Source organism: Triticum dicoccoides, chromosome 7B (genome assembly GCF_002162155.2).
Source record: "Triticum dicoccoides isolate Atlit2015 ecotype Zavitan chromosome 7B, WEW_v2.0, whole genome shotgun sequence".
In the NCBI taxonomy this organism is placed as follows: domain Eukaryota; kingdom Viridiplantae; phylum Streptophyta; class Magnoliopsida; order Poales; family Poaceae; genus Triticum; species Triticum dicoccoides.
Genome location: NC_041393.1, coordinates 654,305,671 through 654,326,107, shown reverse-complemented (window position 1 = coordinate 654,326,107; position 20,437 = coordinate 654,305,671). Strand labels below are relative to the sequence as shown.

The 20,437-nt window shown below is 46.3% G+C and overlaps 1 protein-coding gene across 2 annotated transcripts; it reads left to right on the top strand.

Moving 5' to 3' along the window:
* Positions 1-10,662: 10,662 nt before the first annotated feature.
* On the top strand, positions 10,663-13,387 carry LOC119335697 (bisdemethoxycurcumin synthase-like). 2 transcript variants are annotated; one of them, XM_037607796.1, is made up of 4 exons: positions 10,663-10,737; positions 11,601-11,728; positions 11,861-12,064; positions 12,140-13,386. In XM_037607796.1, the coding sequence occupies exons 2-4, from the start codon at positions 11,608-11,610 to the stop codon at positions 13,132-13,134; spliced, it is 1,320 nt and encodes a 439-aa protein (XP_037463693.1). In that variant the 5' UTR covers positions 10,663-10,737; positions 11,601-11,607; the 3' UTR covers positions 13,135-13,386. The 2 variants fall into 2 exon arrangements, with proteins under 2 accessions (XP_037463693.1, XP_037463692.1); XM_037607795.1 differs by having other exon boundaries at positions 11,601-12,064; positions 12,140-13,387.
* The last annotated feature ends 7,050 nt before the right edge of the window (positions 13,388-20,437 follow it).

The window sequence follows — 20,437 nt, the reverse complement described above, 5'->3', positions numbered from 1 at the left end:
CAGGAGACGCCTCCAGCTCCCGCCTTCACCGAGCCTCAGATAGCTGAGGTGCGAAATATTATCAGCCCCAACACGCTCAAGAAGGCGGTCTGTGAGCGGAACTCGGTCCCATTACAGGAGATCAAGAAGAAGGGATGGAAACGAAAGACTAACAAGGGCGCCGGTGCGAGCCAGCCGGCACCGAGTTCGATCCGTGCTCAAGACGGGCCACCTTCACCTAAGGATATCTCGAGGAGGGTGCATGTGGCGGGTAGGGTGATGCTACCGCCAAATATGCTCAATGCTGCAACCAGTGCTATGCGGAGTCTGCACGACAGTGTTCTTTCTTTGGAGAAGCGGCGTCTCAGAGAGAATGATGTGGCATACCCGGTTTTCGTGGCCAAGGTGCGAGAGAGCAAGGGCTTTGTGGATGGCGACATCGGGGGTACGATCGTCCTGCGGTTTGATGACATCTTTGCTATGTTTAACCTTCATCCGCTGCTCTACACCTTCGTTCGGCTGTTTTCGCTGAGTATGGAGATGCAGATCATTAGAGACAAGACCCCGGACATCGTGATAGTCGACCCCTTCTACATGCGTGCCAAGCACTTGAGCAGTGCTGGGGACCGCCAAGTTGCGAGTTCACACCTCGAAGGCGTCATTCTGGCAAACCCAGATAAGGATAACTTCCTTGTGGCTTACTTTCCCGAGTAAGTCATCCCTTAACCACCCCGTAACATATGATTTCTTAGATTTCGATCGTTCTTTTTTTTTCTAACATTCCGTGTTCTGTGCAGTGACACACATTGCACACTCATCCTCCTAAGCCCGAAATATTCCATGGCCACGTATTTCGACCCGAACCGTAACTCCAAGATAGACTACACAAATGTAAAGAAAGTTCTTGATGATGTTCTCCCCGGCTATGCCAAATCTGGAGGCACCTTCACCAGGGCAGTTCGTAAGTACGGCAAGCACACCTTCTCACACAATACGAAGTTCTACTGCGTCAAGCAGCCGCCTGGCGGTCAGAAGGATGCCTACTACGCCCTCCATCACATGCGGGCGATCGTAAGGGACCATCATCACCTTCTGCTACCAGATAGTCTCAAAGATTGGGCCGCGAGGTTGTCGGCAACCCAGGACACAGACCTCAGACAAGAATTCTTTCGCATCCAGTCGGAGTTTGCGGACATCATCCATCAAGATGTCCTTCATACCTCGGGACGGTTCTTCCGCAGATATCAACTGTCCAACAGTGAGATAGATGGAATGCTACAAATGCAGGGTGACAACGACTGCGATTTCATGACCATCACGACAGATGATGGCTTCATCCACGCTCCTGTCCGATGAGTCGAGTCGAAAGTAGTGATGTGTAGTTCTGAAATATTGATTGGCTCATGTTGTAATTAAACTTTAATGAATTCGTATGTCTCTTTGGTTTGGACAGTCGTTCAACTTAGATGTAATCGATGCTATTTATTAGTAGGACCATGAATCGTGCTATTAATGTCTTGCTTTTCTCTTTCGATCCTTTTGTTGCATACTTACATATTGCTTATGTATTGTCTATTGTTTGGCTTGTGCATAGAGATGTCATCGTATGTCGTGTACAAGGGTAAGGTTCCCGGAGTCTACGACGACTGGGAGGAGTGTCGGAGACAGGTTCACCGTTTCAGCGGTAACAGTTACAAAGGGTACACCACTAGGGCGGAGGCCGAATCTAGATACGCCCGCTATCTAGCGGGAGAGAGGAGGGAGCATTGGAGGAACCGGATGAAGACCAGTTTGATCGCGATGATGCTCATCGTGATGACCGCAGCTCTCTTATATGTGATGGTAGTTTAGATGATCGATATCGACTTGTAATGTGAAGACAAACTCGATACTCGCGGTCTTGAGACTTGTAATGTTTTATCTTTGTTCGGTCTTTTGAATTCGGAGACTAATATGATGAATTGTATTCGGAGACTAATCTTCTATTGTATTCGATGAATCTGCTGTTGTTGTGTGCTGCTGTCTATATTTTGTCCAATAATATATTTTGTAACCTGTGCAAAAATCAGAAAAGTAAAAAAACAAATATTCATACTAATGGCGCATCACCTCCAGGTGCACCATTAGTATGCCAAAGGATACTAATGGCGCATCACCTCAGAGTGCGCCATTAGTATGACAAAGCACATGGTTACGTATGGCCTCCCAGGAGGCATACTAATGGCGCATGTTCTTACATGCTAATGGCGCACTACGTGTTGCGCCATTAGTATACCAGATACTAATGGCGCACCAGTGGTGCACCATTAGTAAAAAATACTAGTGGCATGCTACTAATGGCGCACCGGTAGTGCGCCATTAGTAGGCAAAACCGGTGTGCCATTTGTAGGCCTTTTCCTAGTAGTGTCAAATTTGTAAGCATGCCGTGTGGAGAAAGAAACCAGAACTAACCTGCAGTTTTCCATATTTGGTATCAGTTACCCTGTCTGTGGCAAGCACAGCCTTGACAGCGTTGATAGTCCATGCACAAATAGCAAACTTGTGCGTAGGCGGCAGGCCTCCTGTCCTAGTGAAATCCATGATGGACAGATCAAGACAGTCGACGTACATGAGCTGATGTGCAACAATTTTAAAAAGAAAGAAATATCAGTTGCCATATTATCATTATACTAATATGTATGTGCTAATTGACATATGTGTGTGCTAATTGCCATCATAGTGTAATGGTAGTTGCCATATTGTCATGATGGCAGTTGCCATCATAATATGATGGCAGTTGCCATATTGTCATTATGCTAGTTGCCATATTGTCATTAGAGTAGTTGCCATCTTGTTATGATTAGGTTACCATGCATGAATGAAAGGGTGTTAAAAAAGAGTGTTCACATATAAGACTGGTAAAAAAATACCATTAAATGCAGTCGATAACCCTTTTGGTACATCTTGCTTGAGAATGCATCGTGCAGGAAGTCGGCTATGAACTTACACCAGTTCATGTTCTTCACATCTTTCAGTTTTGCCTGCACCGCACAAGATTTTCAGGGCAACGAGTTGCCGCATCAGAATTCGAATGAAAAAAAAACATCAAAAAGCACTGGCAGTGACTAGCTTTACACATGACATCGGATCCAAATAGATTGTAGAAAAATAAAGTAGTAAGGATGGACCATTCACCAGGATGGGGAAGCATTTGTTGCTTGGCCGAAGAGAAGTGGTCGGCGCGAAAACAGCTGAGATGAGATACATAAGTAGCTTCATCTTAAAAACATCTCTGTGGGTCGTCATTGCCTGCAGCGAATCTGCCAGTACAGACGTGTTCGGCATGGATTCCAACCCAGGAAATAAACGGGGGGACAACGCTTGCTCGATATCGTTATTGACCTTGTACGGGACTTTCATCTGTCCACGAGGCACACCCAAAGTGCAGAACACGGATTCCTCGTTCAACGGTAGTCTTCCACGTCCCGGAATCACAAACTCCCTAGAGGCGGGGTCGTAAATCTCACCAAGCCAGTCGCATACAGGGTTGACAAGATTCGTGCACCGGACGTTCACCAGAGCCTGCATACCCATCTCAGCAGCAGCTCCCTTCTGATTGTCGGTAAATTTGTCAGTCAACATAGTCAGTCGTTCTTGGGAGGCTCTATTGCGAATACGTTTCTTCTTCTGCAAAAAACAGACAAAAAGGGATCAGTTGTTGCCATGTTTTGCACTGTCATGAAATTTTAGTTCATGACAGACGACTGCAAAGCTCAAGGTGGCATCCAGAAACATAAGCAGTAGGATGGGGGGGAGGGGGGGTGGACAGTTACCTCATCACCCTCTTTTCTCCGTCCAGCTGCCCGATTATGCTGTGGTGGATCCATGAAATCATCGTCATCATTTTGATGATCGCCACGAGCCATTCTGCTGAGATAGGAACAGACCAAATTGTCACAGTGGAAACGAAAATGCAAAGAGGTAAGCAGTTGCCACCTAAGAGAAAATGTCAACTAGTGAACACACACGCACCCCTCCTGTGATTGTCGAAAATATAAACGTGGCAAGTAAGCACATTGGTTGCATTTTCAAAAAAAAAATGTACAGATCATAAATGCACTTCAAAACAAAATGTTGAAGTTGCCATGTTAGCCCAAGATAGTAGGATAGATAGTCTCAAAATCCTCCACATCACAAAAACTAAGATGTGGCAGCTCACACCCTGTCCTAAAAATACACCAATGAAATGCCATCTGTTCAGTGGCAAAAATGTGCTAGGGTTAAATTGCCATGTGTTAAAATGCAACACGTAATACAAAAAGCGATGGAAAACATCTAATCAAAGAACCTGAAAATTGCCACAGTGTGTTCAGATATCGCAAGTAATTGTGGAAAAAACACAAAAATTGCGTCTGCAGTACAATGAATTTGCCGCATTGTACTGACTGTAACATGGCAACAGACATGATGTGGTTAGACAGAAAATTGCCACATGGAAAGCATATGTATGGCATCTGATACAATTGATATGCAAAATTGGTTGCCATGTTATGCAGCCAATTTGCCACATTGTCCTGTCTACGGTATGGCAACAGACACAGTGTGTTCACATTCTATTTGCCATAATAATATACTATCCATGTGGCAACAGGCACAGTTGATGTGCACATTAGTTGTCGTCCAGTGCAGTTGGTTGCTGAAACTGCATTGACTACCGATTTACTACACTTTACCATTCATACAGTGTGGCAACTAGATAAATCATTCAGGAAAATTAGTTGCCACAATGAAATAACATGTTTGTGGCTGCTATCACAGTAATTCAGCAAATTAGTTGTCACATGGAAGAGCGTGTGTGTGGCAACTATCACAGTCATTCAATAGTTTGGTTGCTGCATGGGAAAGCTTGATTGTGGCAACTATCACAGTCATTTCAGTAAGTTAGTTGCCGCATGGGAAAGCACGTTTGTGGCAATTATCGCATTCATTCAGGAAGGTAGTTGCCATACAGTCATGATAGTTAATCAAACTACCACGTTTGCCTCATACTACAGTTTCAAAAACAACTAACTAGATCTAGGGTTCAATGGCAACTACAATGACTTCAAATTCAACCTCAAAGTTCTCCCCCGAACTGATTGCAAACACCAATTCGAACCAATGCACAACTAACAAACCGGCAGACACGTGCCCAATTCCAAGGCACAACTAGTGCGTGTCTCTGGACAGGCATAACCACCCCGACGAGGGCGCCGCCGAGGCGTCCATGAAACTGCCCAGTGCCACCGAAAACGGCTTGCGCACAGGACTCCGCCGCCGGCGAGAACGTCGACGCACCGCCAAATTGCTTGAATCTCTACGAATCTCGAGCAAGGAATCGAACAGGGAGGGAAGGGGGGAAATGCAGGAAGGGATTGTGAGAGTTGGAGCGAGCATTACCTTCAATCCGCAGGCGCTCCGGCGAAGCCGCTCCGTTCCGGCGAGCACCACCGACGGCCGCATACACCGTCGATTCTTCCACCTCCGCCGTCGCCTTCTCCCCTCGCCTTCTCCTCCAATGGTTTGGAAAGCGAAGTGGGTTGTGCCAGCAACTGCGGGGGTGAGTAAATGGCACCGTGAGGGGGAGGGGGGAGAGGTGCGCGACGTGTTTGACGACAACCGCGGTCGGCGCGTGGCGTGCGGGCGCATAGCGGTTCCACCGCACGCCCCCGAGTGGCAACCGCTGACCGCGGGAGGGCAACCAACGTGCGGGCGACCGGTCTCACACACCGCACATGCGCCTCGTCCTACATGGCGCAGAAAAACGACCGGATTGTGCCAAGATTCATGCATAAAGTACCCAACGGTGATCGTTGCGTGCGTTCGAGGTGGTGAACGCCCACACATGTGGGCGTTAACATTTAGCTGTACATATTTCTTGTAACGTAAGTAGGGTCCTTGGTATGTCAACAACCATCTGTTTTATTGAATCTCAATCACCATTCTTTGATCTACTCGGACCCCCCGGACCGGCGTCAGATCCTCCCGAATTTCTGTGCCTACTGTGGATGTGGACACTTGGGCAGCTCAGCGGTATTCATTGTATAGCCGTGTATAAATAGGGTTGGTAGGGTGGGGGGCAAGAGTCGGTTTTTATGAAGAACCACCTGTGAAGTTATAATATGACTTGAATGGTCTCTACAAAATTTTGAGGGAAAAGCAACTCTCCGCTGATTTTATTTATTTATTGAATTTATATATTTTTACAGAGCTATGCTACAGCTAATGTACAGAGAAATTACACAAAAGATTCAATCCATGGCTTGAAATCGATATATTTCTTTTTCTTAGCCCTTTGGATAACAATGGCTACTTCTTCTTTGAACTTCAGTTGGTAATTCCAATGAGTAGGTCGTACTCCATTGAAGATATAACCACTGCTAGTAGTCCATATTCCATGTTGCGAGAATCATAATTTCCTTAAAGAAAGGCTTCCTGAGATGTTTTTTTACCATGACCATGAAATCCTCAAGGGGCAAGTTTTGGAAATCCAATGTGGAGTTGATATGCTTCCAGCAGATGGAGGAGAAAGGGCATGTGAAAAAAAAAGATGATCCCTAGTTTGAAGATATAACCGCCTCTTATTAACAAATAATTTGAAACTTTTACTGATAATTGGGATCAGTGGGACCACATGTCAGGTTTGAATGTTTCTCTGACATGTTTTTACCGAGCAAACCATCACGGCTCTTGGTATAGGTAGCAGAAATTGACGGCACCGTCAGTTGCAATCAGACATGCCACGTGGCTTCTCTTTGCCGTGTGGTGCTCTAGGCGTCCGTGACATTTGCCGTCCGTTGTTTGTTTGCCGTGAGTCCGTCTCGGCAAGGTCAGCTAGTTGCCATGAAGCCATGGTTGCCAAGTGTGGCTCTCGGCGTCTGTACGTTTGCCGAGTGTCCGTGCTTTGGCTCTCGACGAAGAGATGAACACCCATTGTATAGGAAAATTCCAGTAGTGCCAATGTGGAGCTGATATGCTTCCAGCAAATGGAGGAGAAAGGGCAGGTGGAAAAAAAAGTGTTGGGACAAACCCACCGGCCATGTACGCCAAACCGCCCTCCGGCGACAAACATTGTACGAAGGTAGAAGAAGATGAACAGAATTTTCCGGCGCCGAACGCCCCGGCCGCCGAACGGCCTGTATGTTGGCTTCTATTCAACCCAACTACTCAAACACACATACATGGAGGTACACACGCACACACACAGCACAACCCCGGAAGAACTCTCACATCAACCGAGCGCATACCACGGTCCCGTCGGAGACTACATCTTTTTTAGGCCCCTACTAAACAGTACACAGGCGGGGCACACACACGCATGCACGCCCCAGCCACACCGCAAGTCACGCACGCACACATCGGCCACTACGGCTAGCTCATGCATGCACTAGCATGACCCGGCCAACCACATAGCTAGCATGCAACAAACTCCCTCCGGCCACGCGCACGCCGCACCTGACTCCAACAGATCGCAACGGCCCTGTGCATGCTGCTCCTCCACTCCACGAACGCAAGCACGGGCTCACGCCGGGGGACACACACACTACGGACTCGACCTGGTCGTCTTCACGCCGGTCGCCATCGCCATGTGCATGGCTTATTGCCAACAAAAAGATGGTCCCTAGTTTCAAAAGTATGTGAACCACACATGACACAATTATAATCTAGCAAGTGAAAGTTTTTTTATTGCATCATTGCTCTGGTATTGAGCATGTTAGGAATGAGATGCCAGAAGTACACCCTGCCTTTTTTTGACAGCAAGAATCCCAGAGCTAATTGAAATAAAGGGGAACATTAGGATTAACAAGGATGAGATTATAAGCAGTAGAAACTGAGAAACTAGTTCTCCAGGGGTATTGAACATACAACTATACTGCCTCGAAAAAAATACTGAAAGCTGGATCAAATATTATAATTACCACATTCTGATGAATACCTAAACTGACTCTGAAACAGACACAAGTGATTCAGAGTTTGGCTCGAGATTTATTGGAAAACCCAACTTTTGTACTGGATGGTCTGGCCCTTCCCTGGCTTAGGTATCTATAAACTAGTACAAGTGGCACTAGTGTTTCACATGGGAATGGTTACCAAGCGCCGCGGCCTCCTAACGCCAGAGCACCGGCGTGACCCTGCCTACGCGCAAGACTTCCCCAATCGGGAGGCCTGGTTTGCCACGGAGCACGATGTGGCCCGCCGTGGCGGCATGCAGCTTAACCTTGAGTTTGTGCCGCCGCCCCCGGAGGTGGCGTCGAAGGAGGAGGAGACAGCCCACCAGGCCACATTGGAGGTGGCGCTCCAGCGCACCCTAAAGGAGAGCCAGCACGAGGAGGACACGCGCTGTCGGCGGCGGGGGACCGCGCCTACGCCCCGCCCTGCCCGAGCCCAAGGTTGAGCCCGAGCACACAGGGGCGCTCACGCTGACGGCCATGCCGCCCATGGAGTCAGAGTGGGAGATGTACGTATGGACCGGCATCCTCCACGAGTGGGTGAGCGCGCCACCCATCGCGTCGGGCGCCACTCCTGAGCAAGAGAAGGACAACCTGGAGCACACGGGACAACTCCACCTGTCTAAGGAGCACACCGATGGCGAGCGCTGGATGCAAGCCGAGTGCGTGGAGGAGGAGCGCCATGACTGCTGGGAACGGTTGGTGGAGGAAGAGCGTCGGGAGCAGGAGAAGGAGGAGCGCGCGCCGCGCAGCAGTGCCGCCGGTGGGGCAGATGTTGTAGGAGTCGGCGTGGGTTGCGTGGGAGACCGCATTCCCATGGGCTAGGCTGCCGCCCGCCAGCCTTCATCGACCTCACCAGCGATGACAGCAACGATGGCGACGCCTAGGACAACGTGCTGGGTGGTTGGGAGGCGTGTTTATTTAGTCTTTTTATGTTTTATTAACGTTTAAGTTTTATTTAGTTTTATTTATGTTTTATTATGTTTAAGTGGACTTTTGCGGGCGATTGATCGGCCATTTAATGTTTACTTATGTTTAATTGGGACACATGTTTTCAAAAAGAAAATAGTGGATGTTGGACGACGCGGTCGACCCAAACAAAAAAACGAACAATCTAGTCAAGAAAATCAGTTTTACTTTCATTTCTACTAATACATTGTCACATAGTAATCATTGGCTAGAAAACCAGTTTTGGCAGGGTCCACTATTTGACCAAAGTTCACGATCAATCAGAGGGCTTCATTTCGTGGGAGCTTACTAATTGTAGAGATGTGAATCGCACATGACACAATTATAATCTAGCAAGTGAAAAAAATTTCATTCGGAAAGTTCTGCTGAAGCTCGAGCCACACGGTACCCACTATCCAGGCCGTATGCTCTCTTCGAGATTTGTGCGTCAACAGCCAAAGTTATCTACCTATGTGAATAGTAATACAATCTAGGGCTAGGCGCCTAGGTCCTGCATGCACAGTCCCTTCGCATACACGTGAACCAGACTTCAGAGAGGCACTTTTCTGCAGTGTATCCTGACAACTTTTCCCATGTACTACAATCCTCTTACAGCAGTCCTCTTTTTTTTATTCCACAACCTCCCATCCATCTCCATCTTCTGCGTTATTTAGTTTGTATTAAACTTGGAACAACCATATATATTAGATAAATATCAGATAAATATATCTTTTTTAAGGTATGTTTTTCTTTTGACGATATCTTCGAAACAACCCAATATTGAATACTCCCTCCGTTCCAAAATATAGCGCGCCCACGCTTTTCGAGGTTCAACTTTGACCATAAATTTAACCCACGAGACCGACTGCGGCGGGATCAAAAATTATATAATTAAAAACTTTTTTTGAATACGAATTCATTGGTATAATTTTTTCGCCCGCCGCAGTCGGTCTTGTTGATTAAATTAATGGTCAAAGTTGAAGCACGGAAACCGAGGATGCGCTATATTTTGGAACGGAGGGAGTATATGTTAACGTTTTCTATATGAAATGGTATGAAACATGACGTACAACTTGCTTGACAAGTGTATCAATCAGAGTTTTATCAGAAAAGATCTACCTTACCAAGATGTACTTGGATCGGCTGCTGCTAAACATAACAAGATTTTTTGCCCACAAAAAAAATTAACAGGATGTACTACTGTTCATATGAGGCATGTATTATTCTGCGTGCATGTGACATGTGAGAAGCTGCATCCATGTCTCTCGCATTAAATATCTCCTGACATGCTGTCCATCGTGTTCCTGAGAGATTCCAAAAGAGTGGACAAAAGAAGGCCAGCGGGCTGGTCTGGCGGAAGAGGCAGACATGACTCATCACGTCAGGTGCAGTTCGCGCCAGAGGATTAAGCATTGAGAGCCTGACGCCTGCTGCTGCTGATTTTTGCATTGCTGCACACATCCACATGAACAAGAAGTTAGAATGGATGGCTGCCATAATGGGTACCACGTAGGCCGAGCTACAAAAAACTGATGAATACGTAAGCTGACTCTGAAACCGACACAAGTGATTCAGAGCTTGGCTCGAGATTTATGTATCTATAAACTAGTACAAGTAGCACTAGTGTTTCACATGGGAATGGTTACCAAGAATTCTTGTGGCTGGTGGATGCCTGTGCTGGTAGCCTTTGCACTATGGAGATGGTATGCGCTCTGTTCCCCCGTCCCTATAAAATACAACCCTTTGCATCTCGCAAGGCAAACAAGAGCAGCCTTCTCCCTGTCCCAGTCTGTCTTGCTGTGCTGGTGGCACTCGGCAGTCGGCACTCGCTTCATATAGCTAGGTATTTCCCGTTCCTTCTTGCCTTTTCTTTCTTTCTTTCTTTCTTTCTTTCTTTCTATGTACAGCGTTAACTCTTATTTTATTCATTGGTATATGATGAGATAGCTGCCTCCACCCTCCTAATGCGTATATATGGGAGTTTTTATGATGCATCGGACTACACATCAGAGTGCGTAGTATAATTTTATGGGACGGACTAATTAAGTTGATTGGGCCAAATGTTAAATAGGTAATGATTGTCCGGCGATTCCAGGTGTTGAATTGAACTTTCACATACTCACGCCCCTATACACCAATGGCATTCGCCGAGATCAACTTAATCTTGGTGGTCGTCTAACCCTATCACATCGCCCTCTCGCCTGTAGGCGACTCTACCTCTGCCTCCTCATGAATTCTCGTTTGTGCCTCTTGTAGTAGTGATATTTTGTCATAAGTCACAGGAATATAGGTAGGTGGTTTTGTTAGTTTTACAAAATGTCAGTGATTGTGAACAGAAAATATGATATCTGAAAGCGTCATAATCAGGGCTGCAATGCATTGTTGATAACTCCAAGTGGTCTAAGATTAGGTGATCGATACAATGAAGTCGGCAGCAGAAACTTATTGGTGGTATAACATGAATGCCTCCGCCTTTAGGTGAATCATGAGCTGGATCTGGACATTCAAATTTAGCTCGGTGATTACTGTTAGTTTTAGAGAATATTTTTGATTGTTTACATAAAATATGATATCACAGTGTCACAACCGGGGCTGCATTACTAATCACTCCCAAGAGCTTTATGATTAGGTGATCAGCCATATTATATATCATAAAGTTGTCAAGAGAAATTTTCTGGTTCATAACTTGAATCCCTCCGACTCTAGGTGAACCATGATCTGGAAATGCTATGCGCCATGCTCTCCCGTCCATATAAAACACCAAGCCTTTACATCTCGCAAGGCAAACAAGAGCAGCCTTCTCCCTGTCCCCCGTCTGTCTTGCCGGTGGCTAGGTATTTCCAGTTCGTTCTTTTCTTTTCTTTTCTTTCTTTCTTTCTTTCTGTGTGCAGCGTTAACTCTTGTTTTATTCACACGCACACACACACACACACACAAACACACACACACACACACACACACAACAGCTAAGAAGGCCTGTGAGAGCATGGCAAGTAGTACCGTGTGCGAGATCCGCCGTTTGCAGCGTGCGGACGGGCCTGCGTTGGTGCTTGCCATCGGGACAGCAAACCCGCCCAACCACTTGTCCCAAGAGGAGTACCTGGAGTACTACTTCCGCGCCACCAAAAGCGAGCACCTCACGGACCTCAAACGCGAATTCAAGTCAATATGTAAGTCCAAATCTGCGCGAACCACGATGGCAGGCAGCCGCGTTTGTTTATCTTTTCTCTCAATCATACGTGCAGGTGACAGGACAGGCACGGAGAAACGTTTCTTTCACCACACACAGGAGCTGCTGGACGCCCACCCTCGCTTCTTCGACGGCGGACACGACCGCCTGGAGATCGCCGCCGCCGTCGCCCCAGACCTCGCTGCGTTGGCCGCCGCCAAGGCCATAACCAAGTGGGGCCGTCCAGCGACCGACATCACTCACCTCATCGTCAGCACCAACTCGTGCGCCCGCGCCCCGGGTGCCGACCTCCGCATCGCCTCCCTCCTAGGCCTCCGACCGTCTGTGGTTTGCACACTGCTCCAGATCAACGGATGCTCCGCCGGCTCCGCGTCGCTACGCCTCGCCAAGGACATTGCCGAGAACAACCGCGGCGCCCGTGTCCTTGTGGTGTGCGTCGAGCTCAGCGTCGCCGCCTTGCGGGGGCCAGAGGAGAACTACCCCCACACCCTCATCAGCCAGGCAATTTTCAGTGATGGCGCCGGCGCGGTAATTATCGGCGCTGACACGGTGCACCCACTGGAGCGCCCACTCTTCGAGATGGTATCCGCGTCACAGATCGTGATTCCGGGGACGGATCATCTTGCCATGATAAAAACCGGGGAAGGTGGCATTTACCACCAATTGTCGATGCGGGAGCTTGTCCCGATAGTAGCACAGAACATCGAGCAGTGCATATCGGATGAGCTCAAGCAGCTCGGAGTTGGCGTCGAATGGAACGACCTCTTCTGGGCAATGCACCCCGGCGTCAATGCACTCTTAGACCATGTCGACCAGGCTCTCATGTTGGACCCGGGAAAGTTGGCAGCGAGTCGGACCGTGCTGAGAGAGTACGGGAATATGCTCAGCGCCACAGTGATTTTTGTTCTTGATGAGCAGCGGCGCCGAATGGAAGAGGACGGAGAGGAAGGTGTTTGGGGTGTGATGCTGGGATTTGGACATGGGTTCACAATTGAGACTATGGTGATGCATGCGACCAGCAATCTCAAGCAAAAGTATGCCAGAATGTAGTGCATATTTTTTTTAATTTAAAGCCAAACGATGTAAAGTTTGACCAAATATGATTGCTCTAGTAACTGGCAAGTCCGCATGCGAGGACAATATCTTTAGTGTGTCGGGCGGCATGTGCAAAACACGCGCATGACATCTGTCAGCAATAAACACGTGGTATATGTGCCCGTGGTATACATTTGCATGAGGCCGTGTAGGTTTCAAAGCAATCACCGAGTAGGACTATACTACTCCCTCCGTTTAGGTGCATTAGGCATCTATTGAAAATTAAATAATCCCAAAACATCAAGGCACGAAATGGTAGTACTAGTTGTATGTATATTAATTAGACTCCATCTATTAATTGAAGGACCAATGCATGCAATTTCTGCGACATGTTATAGGGATTTGAAAAGCTATCCTAATTAATATCACGTTTTTAGTTGAGAAAGGATTGACTTCCTCTGCGATTCAAATTTTTTCCTAGCCCAATCTCTTCATGCCTAGGTTGCAGTGCACCTTCTAAGGTTGGTCATAGTGGGGAGTATCATATACTACTATACTAGTATCATGCATTTGATACTAGTGTATGATACTAGATCTATAGTGTTGGAAATATGCCCTAGAGGCAATAATAAAATGGTTATTATTGTATTTCCTTGTTCATGATAATTCACTAGTAGAAAAAGGGTCAAATGTAAGACACATTAGTCCCGATTTGTAACAGAACCGACACTAATGTGTCCATTAGTGCCGGTTCCAACGGCTAGGCGGGAGGAGCTCTTTAGTACCGGTTCGTGGTGAACCTTTAGCACCGGTTCGTGCCACGAACCGGTACTAAAGAAAGTGGTGGCAGGATGTTGTCAGAGTGGGGTCCTTCCAGCACCTTTAGTACCGGTTCGTGGCACGAACCGGTACTAAAGGTCGTCCTATATAAAGCATTCGTCCACCCGCACTCTGTTCTCCCCCCTTTCCCCTCTCCCTCTCCTCTGTTCTTCCCTTCTTCCTCTCGAGTTCATCACAAAATTTGCCCCAAATTTGTCAAGATTTGCAGGCCCTCATCCATTCAAATGATCACCAAGGTTAGCAACTTTGTCCTTTCATCTCTCATTGCTAGATTAGCTCTTGCATTGGTTTATATAGTGATTGATTGTGGGTTTTAGTAATTTGGGAGGAATTATATGTGGTAGTATTTGATTTATATGCAATCTGAGGTCAAAATAACACTTAGTTTGCATATGCAGGTGTGGTTTACTTAGTGCCTTCTAAATCTCCGTCGTAACCACCATCGATCGCGCGCACCGTCCCGTCGCCGGCACCACCTTGTGGTGAGCCTCTTGTTCATGAAATTTTATATAAAAAATTGATGTTTGTGTGATTTGGATATATAGTTACTCGTATAATAATTATCTTACCCGTACAGTTGTTTGTTATACATAGTGCCATGGTTTTCATATCCGTCCCCGTCGGCCCTCGTCCTTGTTATGATTCGGATGTGGTATATTCTCTTTTAAAACTATTTGTTGCATTTCGTGTTTATGACAAATTATGCCCATCAAGTTGACATAGATATTTTTATCTAGGAGGTATGTGAACCGGAAATTCCAACCGACCCTATTGTCGAGAGGTTAAATTTAGTTGAAAGAGAAAACGGGTACTTGAAAGAAAATTGAAAAGAATTGAGGGGGAGAAGATGGAATTGGAGTTGCATGTTGCCGATGTCGTCGATGATCACAAGATCAAGATGGAGAAAATGCGCTTGAAGATTAGAAATATTAGAAAATATGCCATCGATAGTGAGGCTTGGTATCATTATGCTGTTGGATCAATTGTTACCTTAGTTGTGATCTTGATCGCATTTGTTGTTGCATTTAAATGCTTTAGCTAGAGAGTTATTTGTTTGTTGCATTTAAGTGTTGTATGAATTTATGTATGAACTTGTATTAATTTGGTCTATTCAGTGTTGTGTAATGAAGATGAGCCGGCAATGGATGTACGATGACCAATGCTCTCCCCAGTTCGTTGAGGGCGTGCATACTTTTCTGCTTGCGGCTGAGGCAAACAAGCGGGCGGATGGTTTTATGCCTTGTCCATGTGCTGGCTGTAAGAATGGTCGCAATTACTCTACGTCAAGAACCATTCACGTCCACCTGTTTGAGTCCGGTTTCATGCCCCACTATAATGTTTGGACCAAGCACGGAGAAAGAGGGGTTATGATGGAAGACAATGAAGAAGAAGAGGACGACGACAACTATCCTGGCCATGGGTTCCCTGAATACGATGATACAACAATGGGGGAAGAAGCTGAGCCGGTAATGCGGGAAGAATCTGAAGAAGAGGCATCAGATGAGCCCGTTGATGATCTAGGTCGGGCCATTGCCGATGCAAAGAGAAACTGCGCAAGCGATTTGGAGAAGAAGAAGTTGCAGCGCATGTTAGAGGATCACAAAAAATTGTTGTACCCGAATTGTGTAGGTGACAAGAAAAAGCTGGGCACCACACTGGAATTGCTGCAATGGAAGGCAGAGAATGGTGTATCTGACAAGGGATTTGGAAAGTTGCTGGTAAAGATAAAGGATATGCTTCCAAAGGACAACGAATTGCCCGAGAGTACGTACGAAGCAAAGAAGGCTGTCTGCCCTCTAGGGTTAGAGGTGCAGAAGATACATGCATGCCCTAATGATTGCATCCTCTACCGCGGTGAGTACGAGGATTTGAACGCTTGCCCGGTATGTGGTGCATTGCGCTATAAGATCAGCCGCGATGAGCATGGTGATGTCGAGGGCGAGCGCCCCAGAAAGAAGATTCCTGCCAAGGTGATGTGGTATTCTCCTATAATACCACGGTTGAAATGTTTGTTCCAAAACAAAGAGCATGCCAAGGCGATGCGATGGCACAGAGAAGACCGTAAGAAAGACGGAAAGTTGAGAGTACCCGCTGACGGGTCGCAGTGGAGAAAAATCGAAAGAAAGTATGGGAAGGAGTTTGCAGATGACGCAAGGAGCGTATGGTTTGGTCTAAGCGCAGATGGCATTAATCCTTTTGGGGAGCAGAGCAGCAACCATAGCACCTGGCCTGTGACTCTATGTTTGTATAACCTTCCTCCTTGGTTGTGCATGAAGCGGAAGTTCATTATGATGCCAGTGCTCATCCAAGGCCCTAAGCAACCCGGCAATGACATTGATGTGTACCTAAGGCCATTAGTTGAAGAACTCTTACAACTGTGGAATGGAATAGGTGTACGTGCGTGGGATGAGCACATGGGGGAAGAATTTGACCTAAAGGCGTTGCTGTTCGTGACCATCAATGATTGGCCAGCTCTCAGTAACCTATCAGGACAGACAAACAAGGGATACCGCGGATGCACGCACTGTTTGGATGATACCGACAATATATATTTGAATAGTTGTAAGAAGAATGTGTACCTGGGACATCGTCGATTTCTTCCGAGCAGGCATCCCATAAGAAAGAAAGGCAAGCATTTCAAAGGTGAGGCGGATCACCGGACGAAGCCTCGCCACCGTACTGGTGCTGATGTACATGATATGGTCAAGGATTTGAAGGTGATATTTGGAAAGGGTCCTGGCGGACAACCTGTTCCGAAGGACGCTGACGGACGCGCACCCATGTCGAAGAAGAAATCTATATTTTGGGACCTGCCATATTGGAAAGACCTAGAGGTCCGCTCCGCAATCGACGTGATGCGCGTGACGAAGAATCTTTGCGTGACCCTGCTTGGCTTCTTGGGCGTGTATGGGAAGACAAAAGATACACCTGAGGCACGGGAGGACCAGCAACGTATGCACGGAGAAGACGGCATACATCAGGGTCATGCAAGATACGCTCTTACCAAAGAAGAGAAGGAAATCTTCTTTGAATGACTGCTCAGTATTAAGGTACCGTCTGGCTTCTCGTCGAATATAAAGGGAATAATAAACATGGCAGAGAAAAGGTTCCAGAACCTAAAGTCTCATGACTGCCACGTGATTATGACGCAACTGCTTCCGATTGCATTGAGGGGGCTTCTACCGGAAAACGTTCGATTAGCTATTGTGAAGCTATGTGCATTTCTCAATGCAATCTCTCAGAAGGTAATCGATCCAGAAATCATACCAAGGTTACATAATGATTTGGTGCAATGTCTTGTCAGTTTCGAGTTGGTGTTCCCACCATCCTTCTTCAACATCATGACGCACGTCCTAGTTCACCTATGCGAAGAGATTAACGTTTTGGGTCCTGTATTTCTACACAATATGTTCCCCTTTGAGAGGTTTATGGGAGTCTTAAAGAAATATGTTCATAACCGTGCTAGGCCAGAAGGAAGCATCTCCAAGGGCCATCAAAATGAGGAGGTCATTGAGTTTTGTATTGACTTTATTCCTGACCTTAAGCTGATTGGTGTTCCTGAATCGCGGCATAAGGGCAGACTAGATGGAAAAGGCACGCTAGGAGGGGAACAAATAATATGTATGGACGGATATTCTCTCACTGAAGCACACTACACAGTTCTACAGAATTCCGCCTTGATGGCTCCGTATATGGATGAACACAAGAATTTGCTACGCTCCAAACACCCGGAGCGGTCTGATGACTGGATTACACGTGAACAAACCAGGAGTTTCGCCAGCTGGTTGCAGACATGTACCATGCATGACACCTCTATTGAAGATGACATGTACTTGCTGTCCCAGTTACCATCTTCGAATATAATGACTTTCAAAGGGTACGAGATAAATGGTAATACATTTTACACGATCGCCCAAGATAAGAAGAGCACCAACCAAAATAGTGGTGTCCGCTTTGATGCAGAAACCAAGACGGGAAAGGAAACATATTATGGTTATATACAGGACATATGGGAACTTGACTATCGACGTGGTTTAAAGGTCCCTTTGTTTCGGTGCAAATGGGTCAATATGACACGAGGCGGGGTAACGGAAGACCCGCAGTACGGAATGACAACAGTGGATCTCAACAATCTTGCGTATGCAGACGAACCATTCGTCCTAGCCAATGATGTGGCACAGGTTTTCTATGTGAAGGACATGTCTACCAAGCCAAGAAAAAGAAAAGATAAGGAAGCGAATGCATCATACGATGAGCCAAAGCGGCACATAGTTCTTTCTGGGAAGAGAAACATCATGGGAGTGGATGACAAGACAGACAAGTCAGAAGATTATGAAAAGTTTGATGAAATTGCTCCATTCACAGTGAATATTGACCCAAGCATCCCGTTAAATGATGAAGATTTTCCATGGTTACGGCGCAAAGGGACACACGCGAAGAAAAATTTTCACACCCAAAGATCTGGGATATGATCGGCTTCACTATCATCACTTTCTTCTGTGTTTCACACCCAGAGGGGAATCTCTGTAATAGTTAGGGTAGTTATGTGTTTTGGCATTTGAAACGCGAAGAAATTTTATGTGCAAACAAATTCTTTCATGCCTTTACTGATTTTTAAAGTTAAGTTATTCACAAACTAGTGATTCACACTAATTTCAAATAATTCAAAATTTAAACTATTCAAATTTGAAAACTACGGGCACTAACAGAAAGTTTGTACCTAAAGAGGCTGTGTCAGCCTCCGGTCAGGCTATGGCCCCACCATCACCATTTAGTGCCGGTTCGTACCACGAACCGGTACTAATGAGGTTGTGTCAGGTAAGGCTGGGGCCCCACGAGCACCTTTAGTACCGGTTCATGGATGAACCAGACGTAAGCTGTTTTTTAGTCCCACCTCGCGAAGTGAGAGGGACTAGGAGCGGTTTATAAGCCCTGAGTGTAGAGACGATGAAGAAGAGGCTCAATGCTCACGTGCTTAGCTTCAAGCCTTCAGGAATACGGTAGACTGCACGGAGCTATGCGCAGTGCAGTTTACACTATTCCGAAAGGCTTCAAGCAAATTAACGAGCATTGCACCTCTTTTTTATTTTTAATAACTTATTACAACTCCGGACTTCTTCTGTTATGGCAAAAACTAATTGCACGTCGACATTTCTTTTTTTTTTAAGTTATAACTCCAGACTTTGACCATCAAGTTTTGCAGAAAAGAAAAAATAGCAGAAAAGAAGAAAAACTATAGCTGAAAAGAAAAAACTATATAAAAAAACTACTCAAAAATAAATAGAAGAAAATAAATATAACAGAAAAGAAAAAACTACTCAGAAATAAATAGAAGAAAAAATAAAGCAGAAAAGAAAAAAAATTATATTTGTTATTTTTCAATCGTTTACAAAATGACCGTGAAATTGAAAATCACTACAAAATGAACTCTGAAAATGTTGAATTTTGGCAAACTAGATGAAAAACTACTCACAAATAAATAGAAAAAAATAAATATAACAGAAAAGAAAAAACTATACAAAAAACTACGCAAAAGTAAATAGAAGAAAATAAAGCAGACCGTGAAATTGAAAATCACTACAAAATGAACTCTAAAAATGTTGAATTTTGGCAAACTAGATGAAAAACTACTCAGAAATAAATAGAAGAAAATAAATATAACAGAAAAGAAAAAACTATACAAAAAACTACGCAAAAATTAATAGAAAAAAATAAAGCAGAAAAGAAAAAACTATAAAAAAATTGGGGCGCTGCCCTGTGGGCCTGATAGGCCACAGGTGTGTAATTACAGGCCTTAAAGGCCTAGCAGACTCACAGGGCAGCGCGCAGAGTTTAGGCCCACCAGCCTGCTATATAGAGGAGTTCGAAGTGGTAGCCGCGGCTGGGTTTATAAACCAGTGCGGCTGCCCTTCGCCCGGCGAGGTGGGACTAAACTTTGAAGTGGCAGCGCGAGGCCTTTAGTACCGGGTCGTGGCACAAATTGGCACTAAAGGGGGGGCCTTTAGTACCGGTTTGTGCCACCACCCGGTACTAAAGGGGGTCGCCTCCCGCCGCTTGGCCTAGCCAAAACAGGCCTTTAGTACCGGTTGGTGGCTCCAACCGGTACTAAAGGGGGGGTCTATATATACAACACGTCCGAAAATTCCGTTTTCCCTTTCTGTTTGGTCCTCTGTTTCCGTCTCCGTCGCCGTCGCCGCCGCCCTCGATCGTCTCCGTCGCTGCCCCGGGCCCGCCCCCGTCCCCGTCGCCGCCCCCGTCCCCGTCGCCGCCCCCGTCCCCGTCGCCGCTGTCGTCGCCGTCGCCTTGCCGTTGCCGTCGCCCCGCTGTGAGTTCTCCCCCTCTAACCCCTCTCCCTCGCCCCCGGCGGCCACCATGGGCGCCGCCCCTCCCCGAGCTCACACACACACACACACACAAGAGCATGATGAACACACACACACATATGTATGAATTAGTTTAGATTATTAAGATTATTATT

Coding starts and splice junctions, on each gene's coding strand:
- LOC119335697 (XM_037607795.1), top strand. CDS start 11,608: ATGATCTGGAAATGCTATGCGCCATGCTCTCCCGTCCATATAAAACAC. Junction 12,065..12,139: donor ACGCGAATTCAAGTCAATAT/GTAAGTCCAAAT, acceptor TCATACGTGCAG/GTGACAGGACAGGCACGGAG.